The sequence below is a fragment of the Erythrolamprus reginae genome, chromosome 3 (assembly GCF_031021105.1).
Source record: "Erythrolamprus reginae isolate rEryReg1 chromosome 3, rEryReg1.hap1, whole genome shotgun sequence".
Classification (NCBI taxonomy): Eukaryota; Metazoa; Chordata; class Lepidosauria; order Squamata; family Dipsadidae; genus Erythrolamprus; species Erythrolamprus reginae.
The window spans coordinates 128,672,648-128,687,501 of record NC_091952.1 but is presented as its reverse complement, the minus strand read 5'-3'; the positions used below and the strand labels follow the sequence as shown (position 1 = coordinate 128,687,501).

Genomic DNA, 14,854 nt, shown 5'->3' with positions numbered 1-14,854 from the left:
GGGTCACTCAAAGGGAAGTGTCTGCAATGGCTGGTGAACATTCTTCAGCCCGGATTTCCAAAAATATCCAAAAATGTACTAAAAACTGCGAGGGCCGGGTTCAACCAGTGATGAGACAGGGAGCCACAGCAGAGAGCCCAAAGAGCCGCATGTAGCTCGTGAGCCACACTTTGCCAACCCCTGGTCTATCATCTAAAATGTTAGCTCCTCCCCCCCCAGCTTCATGTTACCTGCAAGTTTGACGGGTTCCCCTTCTATTTCCTCATCTGGATCAAAACTCTGAAAAGTAGGGGGCCGAAGACAGAATCTTGAGGTACTTCACTGCATGTTTCCTTCCATGTAAATGTAGTTCCATTGAGCACTACCCACTGAGTGTGGTTGGTTAGCCAGTTGTGAATCCACATGATGGTGGTATTGTATATCTATTCCTATATCTCTTCTTCTATTCTTTCATTGATATGTTCTATTACTATATCTTCTTTTCTATTCTTTCTTAGATATATTTTTACTATGAGTATCTCCTCTATAACCTTCATCATGTATTTTACTATGTGTATATACTGTATATATACCCACTAAAACCCTCATTGTGTATTGGAATAAATGAATGATCGAACAAACAAACAAACAAACAAACAAACAAACAAATAAATAGTTCTACCTTACCAAGAAATTAGGCTGTGGTCTACTCTTTCAAATGCTTTAGTGAAGTCTAAGTAACCTATGTTACTGACACTGAGAGAGTTTCCTTCAATCCTGAAAGATGTTTTAAATACAAGTCTAAGGACATTTTTCCCATATCAAAAGGAAAAGGGGCATTAGGTGTTGGGGATGGATTTTAAAAGAAGGACTTCAGCAGGCAGGCACCATAGTGAAAACAAACTTTATTTTATAAACAGAAGTTTTATTGAGCCAGCTGCGTTTTATCAAGCAGCTTCTAACAAAAACATGGCTACAAGCACACAAGAAGGTTAGATTAGAATGTGCTCGCTCACATAAGCAAGCGGATATATATATAGGAAACAGAGAAAGATAAGGATTGTGGGAGTGATGTAAGAGGGGGTGTGATCAGAGCAAATAAAGAAACACAGCAACACTTTAACTAAGGAAAGTCTCTGTTGGCTGGCAATTCTCAGCGTGACACCCCTTCTTTGGCAGTCATCAGGGACTTTGATTCACTTCAGGCACAGTTTCTCAGAAAGGTATTCGTGTTGGTCAGCTGGCAGTGGCTTATTCAGCACATCAGCGATCTGTTCATTTGAAGGCACATATTGTAGAGTCACGAATCCTTGTTGCACATATTTTCTCGCATTTTTATATCGTAAATCGATGTGCCGTGAACGTGCTCCCACATATTCAGCATCAGCAATGAATTTCACTGAAATATTATCTTCCATAATGACAATAGGTTTCATTGGCTCTGCCCAGATACTAGTAATGAGAGCAGAAACATTGGTTAAATCATTGCAACAGTCAGAAACACAAGCATATTCGGACTCAGTGGAGGAACAAGAAATAAATCTCTGCTTTCTGACTTTCCAATATATTGGACACCCATTCAAAAACATTATGAAACCAGAAGTACTTTGACGAGTTTCAATGTCACTCGCCCAATCAGAATCTGCATAGCAAATCAGTTTAGGATACTTGTTTTGTTCTGGTTCCAGGAACAACTTTATGTCCATCGTGTGCTTCATATATCTGAGCAATCTCTTTATACATGACCAATGAAATACAGTCGCGTTGCCTACGTGTCGTGACAACAAATTCACACTAAGTGAAATGTCGGGTCTTGTCCAACTACTAATATATAACAATGACCCAATTACTGAGCGATAAAGTGTTTGGTCCTTAAACAAAGGACTATTTTGGTATGTCAACCTATAAAAATCTGTCTGCATTGGAGACCGACATGGGTGTGCATCAGCCATGTTGCATTGTTGTAACAATTGATCAATCTTGTTTGATTGTGAGAGACTAAACCCCTTCTTAGTTTTCTGAATTTGAACCCCTAAGTAATCATGAATGTGTCCTAAGCTTTTTAGTGTGAAATGTTTTTCTAAACCCTTTGCAAAATTCTCACTCATATGTTGATTTGGACCAATATACACAATATCATCAACATACACAAGAACAATTTCATAAACATTACCTTGCCCTTTTGTAAACACGCATTGATCAGAGTCGGACTTAATAAAGCCCATTGAATTTAGTTTGTCAATTAGACATCTATGCCACATTAAACCAGATTGTTTCAATCCGTATAGACTCTGTTGCAGTCGCCAGACACATCCTTCCTGGTCCTGGAATCCGGGTGCGCCTTTTGAGCTACTTGCACTTGATATCTCTGAGGAGGAGCTCCTTTTGTGGTTCTCTTGGAACGTCGTAGAACCGTGGTCCATTCATTTTGGTCATCTCCATCTTCATTTACATCGCTAATAACATCATCTGCGACTGATGAAGACTGTACATCAGGAACATCTGGGACAACTGGAACATCTGGAACATCTATCTGAGAGTCAGGTTGCGCTGTACCTTGAATATCTTTAGGAAAATAAACTGATGTGTCGTTACTGTGTATCCTGGACCAATTTGTATCTTCCTCAAATTTTGCTGAATTGGAAACAATAGCTCTGTAATTAGAGTCAGTAAATTTATAATACTTGGAACTTTCATCAAAACCTATAAATCTCAATTTTTGTGCCACTGGACCACCCTTCTTGCTTTGAGCCAGTGGAATGTTAACCATGGCATACGAGCCAAATATGTGAAGGTTTTGAATGTCAGGCTTCTTCCCATAAAACATATAGTACGGAGTTTGTTTTAACACACTGCTCCAAGTACGATTAACAAGGTAGTTTGCATACCTTAATGCTTCGCCCCAATAAGCATTATCGAGATCAGCGTCTTCTAAGAGACAGCGATACATAGTCTGTAGAACACCTTGCCTTCGTTCAGCTATCCCATTGTGGGCCGGAGTGTAAGGTGCTGAAGCTTGGTGCCGTATTCCTTTGCGTCTCATCCAGTTCTGGAATCGCTGAGACATAAACTCACCACCACGATCACTTTGGATTCTTCTAATACGGACACCGAATTGATTGAAGACCTTTGCAGCAAAGTCTGTAAAGATCTGAAACGTCTCTGATTTCTGTTTCATTAGATACACAAAGCCATATCTAGAAAAACTATCAACAATTGTTAAAAAATACTTATTGTTACCCCTAGTAGGCCGAAATGGACCGACAATGTCGGTATGAACCAAATCGAAAATGCGTGAAGACAAACGAAGGGCATGTTTAGCAATGGGGGCAGCCTTTGATTTAGATTTATTACAAACAAAACAATCAAGATAAATAGGACAATTACTATCAACTTTGAAACCGTTCACGCACTCAGGCATCTTAGATAATACATCATAGGAAGCATGGCCCAAACGTCGATGCCAACGGTGGATGCACCTAGAATGAAAAGGTTTATTTTTTAGTAAAGGTTTAGCATTTGCAACATTATGCGGAACATCTTGTGATTCATTGGCTTTATGAGCCTCTGATTTTATAATAGCAGCAGGTTTTCTCTCTGGGCCTGCGCTTTCATGTTTTGGAACGCTCATACTTACATCTACCAATGAATGAAAGTTCGGCTTGAGGTAGAAAACACCACCAATCGGAATGGCATGTGCGACAACAGTGCCATTTCTAATCATGTGGATATCAGAGTTCAATAGCATTGCTTTGTAGCCTAAATCTTTGTTTAGGCGATGAAGGCTGAGTATGTTGCTTTCAGAATTTGGAATGTAGAGAACGCGTGGAATCGTCTGGTCCAGTTCATCTATGTAGATTGTTCCTTCTCCTTCGACTCGGGATAAGTTTTTTGAGAATCCATACACCTCCTTAATGTCAGATTCACGTAATTCCGTAAAAAGTTCTTTTTGGTGAGTAATATGAAAAGCAGCTCCACTATCTATAGTCCATAAACGTTTTGTGTTGTACTCACAATTTAAGTCAGGAACGTTTTTCTGAAGCACAGTATTGATTTTTGATTGTGATTCGCTTCCGGAACCTCGTTGAGCTGACCTATAGGTACTGGAACCTCTGCGTCTACTGCCTGTGGAACGTCTTCCTTTATTCTGGGCAGGATATTGAGAGCGTTGTGGATCAGCAGATTGAGAGCGTTGAAAATCTGATCTTCTAGACTGGTTACTCCTTTGTTGGTAACCACGACTCACTGGAGATCTAATAGTAGTGAATCTGGGTTTCCGCATTCGTTCCATAATGATTTCTTCTTCGGTCAACATTTGGCAAACTCTGGTTGTAGTGCGTTGAGGTATGGGTACGCTAAGACACTTCGTGATAGCTTCTTTCCAGTCCTCATTTAACGACGTGAGGATTGCAGTAGTCATTTGTATATGGTCAATATTGTATCCTCTTTCGATCAATTCCTTCTGCATCGCCAAGAGCTTCGACAAGTGTGGAGCAATTTTCTCTCCAGGTTGTAATTTCGCTTTATCAAGCAGCTTCTAACAAAAACATGGCTACAAGCACACAAGAAGGTTAGATTAGAATGTGCTCGCTCACATAAGCAAGCGGATATATATATAGGAAACAGAGAAAGATAAGGATTGTGGGAGTGATGTAAGAGGGGGTGTGATCAGAGCAAATAAAGAAACACAGCAACACTTTAACTAAGGAAAGTCTCTGTTGGCTGGCAATTCTCAGCGTGACATTAGGAAAAGTTACAAATGGACCAAGGGTTCAGATAGATTTTAAATAAGATTTTGTAATTAATTATAAAATTAATATTTTATCAATATTTTATTAATATTATATAATTAATTAATATTATATAATTAATATTTCCCTGGAAAATGTTTTTTAAATTCTATTTTTTAAATTTTCACATAATTGGATGATACTAATAAAGAATGGAACTTGGTGGGTTTGCACAGCCACTCCGTGCCCCATATTTGGCCATAATGGCCTCCTGCAGACCTCTTCCAGTGAAAAGAACTTGAGGTCCATGAGCCTCTCCAGCTCTGTTTTCTCTGGCAGAAGGCTGCGGAAGAACATTGTGGCTGCAAACAGGGTGGGGGTGGGGGTCAGCACACACATCTCCAAGCCCTGGTTTCATTGGCAGAAGGCTGCAGATGGCTGTCGCAGCCAAAAACCTCCCATGTCACGTCCACCATGGCCACATCCATGCCCATCCCAGCCGTTTATGCTGGACACAAAGGAAACTAGACAAAGTTTTAATGATTTAAAGAAAGATACAAATAACAAGTCAAGAGTGAAAATTTTTCTCAATTGATTTAGAAAAAAACTTTTGTTAAAATTTTGAAAAATTTTATGAAAAGGCACAGAGAAAAAATGAAAGTGTTTTGTGGGATGTTATTTGAATTGTCTAAAGATCAAGATTGTTAACCATAAAAAGAAGGAATATAAAGACGGTGCAACGATCAGCGGTTCAAATCTCATCACCAGCTCAAGGTAGACTCAGCATTCCATCAGCTGCCCTGAGTCTAAGGAGAAGGGTGGCATAAAAAATCAAATAAATAAATGGATCATAGTTAAAATAGATATGTTGTTATAATTTTAACTCTTAAGGTACTTTTGCTGATCTGGACTGAATATTAAGCCCTAAAAGATTTATTTATGGATAAACAATGCTATAATAGAAGAAGAAATCACTTGTATTTAAGAAAAAAATGAAAGGTTTATAATTGTTTTGATGAGGAATACAGTAAATTTTTAATATGTTTATTGATTATTTTTTACTTTCTTTTCTATTTCTCCCTTTCTTTCTATCTATCTATCTATCTATCTATCTATCTATCTATCTATCTATCTATCTATCTATTAGATTTGTATGCCGCCCCTCTCCTTAGACTCGGGGCGGCATACAAATCTATTAAATAAATAAATAAATAAATAAATAAATAAATAAATAAATAAATAAATAAATAAATAAATGCACCTTCTACTCTTTTTTCAATTTGGGTTAGTTTTAACTTTTAAATATAATCTTTAATAAAATTATTATAGGAAAATCGCCCCCCTCAATTTTTGGAAAAGTGTAAATAATAAAACATCATATGACTTCTATCAAAAAACTGACTTCACAAGTGGGGGAAAAGTTAAGTTAGTTTTAAAAATGAAGTGAATAAATTACATTCCTATAAGATTGATTGGTTGGTTTAGTTTGCAATGTTTGTAGAAGAGCAAAAAAATTCTATAAGTTTAATAGAAATATTTACAATTAATTAAGATCAGAATGAGGAACTTACTAAACCATTGGTATGTAAATAAGAGAATGCAAAGAATAATCAAAAGCTGAGTCACTCCATCAGAACAAAGTCCCACTATAAAGTACTGTATTCAGGAGTTCACTGCATCTATAAATATGTGCATATGTAATACTTCTGTGCCATCATTTCAGTCAACAAGGGTGAGAGAAGTAGTGCCATCAAAGATGGCACTCAATCAGGATATTTTGGTGGTAATGATGCTACTACATGGAGTAATGGGCACCATGATCAACCTCAAAAATAATGGCTTTGAAGACATTGTTATTGCTATCAATCCAACAATACCTGAAGATGACAAAATTATTACCAACATAAAGGTATGATAATTAGATATTTTGGAATATATTAATTTTATAATACATTAAGAATTCTCCTAGATATATTTTTCCTCAATCTATTTGCCTTTTGTAAATAATGAGGTAAATTTCAAGGTGTGTGTGTGTGTGTTTGTTATGATGGACAGCTCCCTGTGTCAAGGGACTGGGCAATTCAAGACCAATTTGAAGATAAGAAAAGAGACCTTTTTTGATAGGAAGGAGACTGAATAGGTACAAATCTCAACTAATAAACAAACTTTCTAACTAAAATATACCAGTATTTGTTTAAATTGTAGCTATTCCTGTATTTTATTAGTGATCATATAAATTGATTCTGTCTAATATTTTATTTATTTAATTGTATCCTGCCATTATAGCTCAGGACAATGAACATAGTCAACTCACTGTCCGTCTCCTATTTTCCCCATAACTCTGTAAGGTGTGCTGGTCTGAGAAAAAGTGATTTCATTGGTCGTCCGATTAGTTTTATACCTAAGCCTGGAATCGCCAACCTTGGCTTTAAGACTTGTGGATTTCAACTCCCAGAATTGAAGTTGAACTCTGGGAGTTGAAGTCCACAAGTTTTAAAGTTGCCATGGTTGGAGACCCCTGGCCTAAGGGCACAGAACTCAGAGTTTCCTGGTGTTCAGCTTGGAGCCTTTTGTCTTTTTGTAATGTTTTCTTCTATTTGGTGATGTGTAGATGTATCCCCTGCTTTCACTATCAAGTTCCACCATTCATGTTTATGAAAATCCAAAGAAATCCATAACCCAACCCAACCCATAACTTGATTGCTAAGGATTAAGATGCTGTCCTTTATCAAATGAACTTTGTGTTCCATTCCATGTTCAGATGAAGCTAATTGTTAACTACTTACCCTCCTTTACCTCTTTGAAGGTAAAGGTTCATCAATATGGCCAATGAATCTGTCCACCAAAATTCACTACATTAGAAAGTTATAAAAAGTGAGGGAAATGTGTACAAAAAAGGTGAAAGAAAAGTATTTTTGATATATTAAACAAGATTGTGAGCTTTAGCAAGATGTTTTCACAGTTTAGGAATTTCATAGTTTTATTTTTAATGAAACTTATTCACACTTAAAGGTAAAACATTTAATTGTTTTTTAATTTCTCAATATGCAGTAGCAGATAATGAATGTTGAGATTTTGTTAAGTGTTCAAGAAAAAAATGAATATAGAAAGAACAGAAAAAGACACAAGAACACAATTTGTGATTTTCAGATTCTGGGAAATTGAGCTATAGGTAGAATTATCTGACCTTTCAAATTTTTTTGAGACTGCATGTGAAACCCCAAATAAATACCAGATCACATGAGAATGCTAAGTGGAACAAAATAAACGCAGTGTACATAACCCTAGGCAGTAACTATTGACAGATCCACAACAACGTAAATATATTTGTATTTTGTGTTCCTATTAGGATATGGTTAAAGAAGCATCCAATTATCTCATCGACGCTACAGAATGGAGATTTTACTTTAAGTCTGTAAAAATTATAATTCCATTGACATGGACAAAAAAACCAGAGTATAAAAGATTAATAAGAGAATCCTATGCAAAAGTAAGTGAGAATGTTCTTCAAAAATACAGTATGTAATATTTTAAGAGACAGAAACTATATTATATAGCTATAGGTCTCTGAATTTGTCTTTATAACTCAATTGTCTTCTCAATTTGCAGTTGCTTTTAAGAATCCTACCAAGAGAGTCTGAAAGAGCTGGATAGTTTAATCTTCAGAAAAAATAATTTGAGATAGAATATAAGATATTAAAAAGGTGACAAATTTAGAAGATAAAGAGTTTTTCACTCACTCTTTTCCTCATTCCAGAGGTCTGGACAGAGAATAATAAATTTACATTATACAAAGACAGATTCTGAACTAATCATTACCAAAAAAAATATAATAACAGTTTAACTATGATGATTTTTGCACTGAGTAAGTGGTTAATAGCCTAAAAATGCACTTCGAAATGTACAGTTTAAAGATACTTGAACTATGACATTCACAAGCAGGGTTGGGCTGCCGCCAGTTTGAACCGGATCGCCCAAATAGGTTATTCTGATTCTGTGCAGTTTGGAGAACCAGCAAATTGGACCACTGGATATCTATGCCCCTGCCTGTTTTGGGGGGGTTTTTTGGGGGGGGGCATTTTAGGGCGCTTTTCAGGCTGTTTTTAGACTAAAACTTGCCTGGAAAATTGCCTGAAAACAGCCTGAAAAACAGCCTGAAAACAGACCAAAACAGCTGGCTTCAAGGGGAGAGAAGCTTGATCAGGCAGATCCAGACTGACTCTCTCTCTCTCTCTCTCTCTCTCTCTCTCTCTCTCTCTCTCTCTCTCTCTCTCACACACACACACACACACACACACACACACAGGGGGGTGGGGGCATTGAATTCCTTCTCCAACTCTGCCTGCTCCATACAGGTACCACCCACACAAATGACATAGAGTTGGCCACGCCCACTCAGTCATGCACACACAGCTATGCCCATCTAGCCACGCCCATCCAGCCAATCTTTAGGGTAGAGAACTGGTTGATTACAGGGATTATAAATCTAAACTCTATGTTTATAGAAAATTCACAATTGAATCAACCTCAACCTACACGATGACTGAACGCTTTGCGCATGCACAGATGGTAAAAGAACCCAAATGGTGGTGGGTGGGCAAAGCCTGTCACTGCAATCGCTTCCAGCTATATAATGACTGGCAGGCATGCCTGAACTGGGAACATTTCACCCCTGATATAAATAGACCCAAAGAATCACTTTTGGATTTAGCAGATCTTTGGAAATAATAGATATATCTTCCCTGATTTATATCACTTATATAATGAAATAATTAAAGATATGGTGTAATTTTCAACATATATATAGTAACAACATTATAGAAACTGACACAGATAATATAATTTATTTTACTTCTATAAGTAATATATGATTAAGGTGAAATTAGCATAAATTTAGGGGACGTGGTGGCTCAGATGCTGAGCTTGTCAATCAGAAAGGTTGGCAGTTCAGAGGTTTGAATCCCTAACGGAGTAAACTGCTTTTGATCATGCTTTCGAGTTCTTGGAGAGGAGCAGCATAAAAATCTAATAAATTATTATAAATTATTATTATTTCAAAGTGCCAGCCCAACAGTTTGAAAGCATGTAAAATGGCACTTTGGTGGGAAGATAACAGCATTCCTTACGCTTTCGGTGTTTAGTCATTCTGGCCACATGACCATGGAGACGTCTTCAGACAGCGCTAGCTCTTCAGCTTAGAAACTGAGATTACCCTCCAAAGTTGGGAACAACTAGCACATATGTGCAAGGAAACCTTTATCTTTACCATAAATTTATCTGAACTATTTGGGATGTAACAGAATTGCCTGTTATTTTCAGGTGGAGATGATATCTAGATGATAATTTTACTGAATCATTTTCAAGTCTGCTAAAAAATAGTCCCCTCAATTAATGTTTTAGAGTAATTGGTTTCTTGTGATGTGAAGGTATTTCCTACAGTCTAACAAAATGATACAGTATTGCAAAGATGTTGCTGATATTGCTGAAGAATAACTGTTCACATCCCTAAATATTTCCCCTGCTAATTGTTCTGCAAGGAATTATGGGAGACAATAGTTCCCCATCTCTGCTATGCATTTAAATGAATTATAGACACTCTTAATGTGAGTAAATCATATGAATATCAGACAAACCATTCATTATTATGGTGATCCAAGTTTCAGATGCAGTGAGAGCTAAGTTTGACTGCTTCCATGCCTATTTCTCTATTAAGTACCAAAAAAGATGTATTCATTATAGGTAATTTCAAAGCTAAAGAATACTGAATAGCGAATGCAATAAATAAAAAAATATATAATGAATTTCTAAGGGGTGGTTTAAAATCAAGGATAAGTTTATATTAGCAAAAGATTAGCTACTTTTTCTTCAGTGATCTTTAAAATATGCCCATTATTATTTTATTTTAGGCTGACATCATAGTAGCTGATCCTAACTTGAAATCTGGGTATGATCCTTATACCCTGCAGTTTGGAGGTTGTGGGATACCAGGAAGATATATTCATTTCACGCCAACATTTCTGACAAATGAAAATTTGCATAATGTTTATGGACCTCGAGGTAATATATAATTAGGCTTTTTATTTTCATTCTTACTAATGAAAACTTCAACAGGCAGGGACTGAGCAATAACCAACAAAATAAGAAAGTTCATGTTGGTTGCTTCTTTTAAAAGGGTCAAAACTAGGAGTGAAATGCTCCCAGTTCAGGCATGCCGATCTCTGGAGTGGCAGAGGGTCGGAATATTCCAGTGTTGCTGGGGAGAGGCAGATAAGGCGGGAGCCACAGAACTAGCCATTCCAGGGGAACAAGAGATCGCTGCTTAATAACGATCCCTCGTTCCAGTTCTGTGACCTCAACCCAAGATACTGGTGATGAGTGTAACTCTGGCCCTGGGCTCAGGCTGCTGCTACTCAATGCCAGGTCAGTGGTAAATAAAGCTTTCCTCATCCGGGATTTGATCCTGGATGAGGAGGCCAACCTGGCATGTGTAACTGAAACCTGGCTGGGCCCAGAGGGAGGAGTTCCTCTCTCTGAAATTTGCCCAGCTGGGTTTCAGATATGGCATCAGCCTCGACCTCAGGGAAGAGGGGGAGGAGTGGCTATTATAGCCAGGGAGAGCCTTTGCCTGCGTAGACTCATTGCTCCAGAGATTGCGGGATGTGAGTCCCTCCTAATGAAGTTGGACTTGGGGGTTCAGATGGGCTTGTTGCTCACGTACCTGCCTCCCAGCTGCGTGTCAACAGCCCTGCCTGTGCTGCTCGAGGTAGCCGGGTTGGGGGTGGGATTCCCCAGACTCATTGTCTTGGGGGATTTTAACCTACTGTCACTCGGCGAAACCTCTGGATTAGCACAGGAATTCATGGCCACCATGACAGCCATGGACCTGACTCAAGTAGTGCAGGGTCCAACTCATGAGGGGGGGGGGGACGCACCCGACATGGTATTCCTCTCTGAGCAATTGAGTAATGGTCTGACATTAAGGGGCTTAGAAGTGTTGCCTTTGTCATGGTCAGACCATTTTCTACTGCGGCTTGACTTCCTAACTCCAATCCTTCCCCGCAGGAAGGTGGAACCGATTAGGCAGTTCCGCCCCAGATACCTGATGGACCCAGAGGGCTTTTAGAAGGCGCTTGGGGTTATTCCAGAGGCACTCATCCACAGTTCGGCGGAGTCTCTTGCTGAGGCTTGGAACAAAGCTGCAGCGGAGACTCTTGACCAGATTGCGCCGTTGCGACCTCTCCGCGGCGCTAGACCCCGTAGAGCTCCATTTTTCAACGAGGAGCTCCGAGAGTTGAAATGCCAGAACAGACGTCTAGAGAAGCGATGGAGGAAGAGTAAGCCCAAATCCGATTGAACACTTGTAAGAGCTTTTATTAAGACTTACAAAGTGGCACTCAAGGCGGCAAGATGCACATATCATGCCGCCTTGATTGCATCAGTGGAATCCCGCCCGGCCACTTGTTTCGGGTGACCCGCTCTCTCCTTAACCAGGGGGGAGTTGGGGAGCCCTTACAGAGTAGTGCCGAGGATTTTAACACGTTTTTCGCTGATAAAATCGCTCAGATCCGGGCGGACCTCGACTCCAATTGGATAACAGAGTCGACTGACAATGAGTCAGTCGAGGTGACTAGGGCCCGTACTTGTCCACCTGTCTGGGAAGAGTTTGATCTGGTGACACCTGATGAAGTGGACAAGGCCATTGGAGCTGTGAGTTCCGCCACCTGTTTACTGGATCCGTGTCCCTCCTGGCTGGTCTCTGCCAGCAGGGAGGTGACACAGAGCTGGGTCCAGGAGATTGTTAACGCTTCTTTGGGGAGGGGGTCCTTTCTGGCTCCCTACAAGGAGGCACTTGTGCATCCCCTCCTCAAGAAGCCTTCCCTGGACCCAGCCATTCTTAACAACTATCGGCCAGTCTCCAACCTTTATGGGGAAGGTTGTTGAGAAGGTGGTGGCACTCCAACGGTCCTTGAAAGAAGCCGATTATTTAGGCCCTCAGCAGTCAGGATTCAGACCCAGCTACAGCATGGAAACTGCTTTGGTTGCGTTGATGGATGATCTCTGGCGGGCCTGGGACAGGGGTTTATCCTCTGTCCTGGTGCTTCTTGATCTCTCAGCAGCTTTCAATACCATCGACCATGGTATCCTTCTGCACCGGCTGGAGGAGTTGGGAGTGGGAGGCACTGTTCTTCAGTGGTTCTCCTTCTACCTCTCCGGTTGGTCGCAGTCGGTGTTAGTGGGGGGTCAGAGGTCGACTTCAAGGTCCACCCCATGTCCAGTCAACAAAGCAGTGGAAGTGATGTGCCGGTGTCTGGAGGCTGCTGGGGTATGGATGGGTGTCAGCAGACTCAAACTCAACCCCGATAAGACGGAGTGGCTGTGGGTTCTGCCTCCCAAGGACAATTCCATCTGTCCGTCCATAACCCTCTGTAACCAACTCCCCCCGGATATCAGAGTTGCCCCCACCCTCCTTGTCTTTCGTAAGCTTCTTAAAACCCACCTCTGTCATCAGGCATGGGGGAATTGAGACATTCCCTTCCCCCTAGGTTTATAAAATTTATGCATGGTATGTCTATATGTATGATTGGCTCATTAAATTGGGTTTTTTAAAATTACTTTTAATATTAGATTTGTTTACATTGTCTTTTTACTGTTGTTAGCTGCCCCAAGTCTGCGGAGAGGGGCGGCATACAAATCTAATTAATAAATAAACAAACAAACAAACAAACCCTTGGGGGTGATTATTGACGCCCTCAGAGAGGATCCGCAACTTGGGCGTCCTCCTCGATCCACAGCTCACATTAGAGAACCATCTTTCAGCTGTGCTGAGGGGGACATTTGCCCAGGTCTGCCTGGTGCACCAGTTGCGGCCCTATCTGGACGGGGACTCACTGCTCACAGTCACTCATGCCCTCATCACCTCAAGATTCGACTACTGTAATGCTCTCTACATGGGGCCAGTGTTCCCTCTAATTTTTTGGGGGGGTGGGCGGAAAAGTATAGTGTCTGAGCGGCAGTCCCTTCGGGACTTGGCAGCACAGAAATAATAAACAAACAAACAAAGAAAAAACCCACCCTGTTTTGCCTCAGAGAATTTCAAAATAAAATACTGTACTGTGTGTCTATAACAGTGAGCTCATAATAGGGCAACTCTATCGATATCAAAATGCCACTTAAATAGTTGAGCTAGTTTCAAACTAGATTTTTATTTTCTTTCTCTCTTCCTTACTCCCATTCTTTTTCTTTTCCTTCCTCTCTTTTTTCTATCTGTTTCTCTCTCTTCCTCTCTTCCTCTCTCTCTCCTTCCCTCTCACTCTTTCCCTCTCGGCTTCTGGGCAGGTTTGGAAAACTCTGAGTTGATGATGATTTTTAAGTGAGCGATTGCTCACTGCTCAGCTTAGAAGGAACTATGCATGGGGCTACCTCTGAAAAGTGTTTGGAAACTTCAGATCGTGCAGAATGCAGCTGCAAGAGCAATCATGGGCTTCCCTAGGTATGCCTATGTTGCACCAACACTCCGCAGTCTGCATTGGTTGCCGATCAATTTCTGGTCACAATTCAAAGTGTTGGTTATGACCTATAAAGCCCTTCATGGCATCGGAGCAGAATATCTCCGGGACCGCCTTCTGCCGCACGAATCACAGCGACCGATTATGTCCCACAGAGTGGGCCTTCTCCGGGTCCCGTCGACTAAACAATGTCATCTGGCGGGTCCTAGGGGAAGAGCCTTCTCTGTGGCGGCCCCGACTCTCTGGAACCAGCTCTCCCCAGAGATTAGAACTGCCCCCACCCTCCCCGCCTTCCGTAAACTCCTTAAAACTCACCTCTGCCATCAGGCATGGGGGAATTGAGGCATTTCCCCCCCTTTCCCCCGGGCCTATAACATTTATGTATGGTATGTCTGTGTGTATGTCTGGTTTAATAATGGGGTTTTAAAATGTTTTTTAAATTTATTAGATTTGTCACGAATTGTTTAATTGTATGCTGTGAGCCGCCCCAAGTCTACAGAGAGGAGCGGCATACAAATCTAATAAATAAAAAAATAAATAAAATAAATGCCTGCTGGTGGTTGAAGAGTCGGTAACGATGGCAATGTGAGGCTTCGCCCGGATGCTGCCATTTGGGTTCTTTTACCCTCTGTGCATGCG

General features: G+C 40.4%; 1 protein-coding gene across 1 annotated transcript in view; it reads left to right on the top strand.

Annotated features, from left to right (window-relative positions):
* Positions 1–251: 251 nt before the first annotated feature.
* CLCA4 (chloride channel accessory 4) overlaps positions 252–14,854 on the top strand; it is a 39,366-nt gene continuing 24,763 nt past the window's right edge. The window contains exons 1-4 of the mRNA XM_070749034.1: positions 252–313; positions 6,433–6,618; positions 8,059–8,199; positions 10,616–10,766. Coding sequence (XP_070605135.1) covers positions 6,466–6,618; positions 8,059–8,199; positions 10,616–10,766 — 445 coding nt within the window. The 5' untranslated portion in view covers positions 252–313; positions 6,433–6,465. The remainder of the gene's footprint in view (positions 314–6,432; positions 6,619–8,058; positions 8,200–10,615; positions 10,767–14,854) is intronic.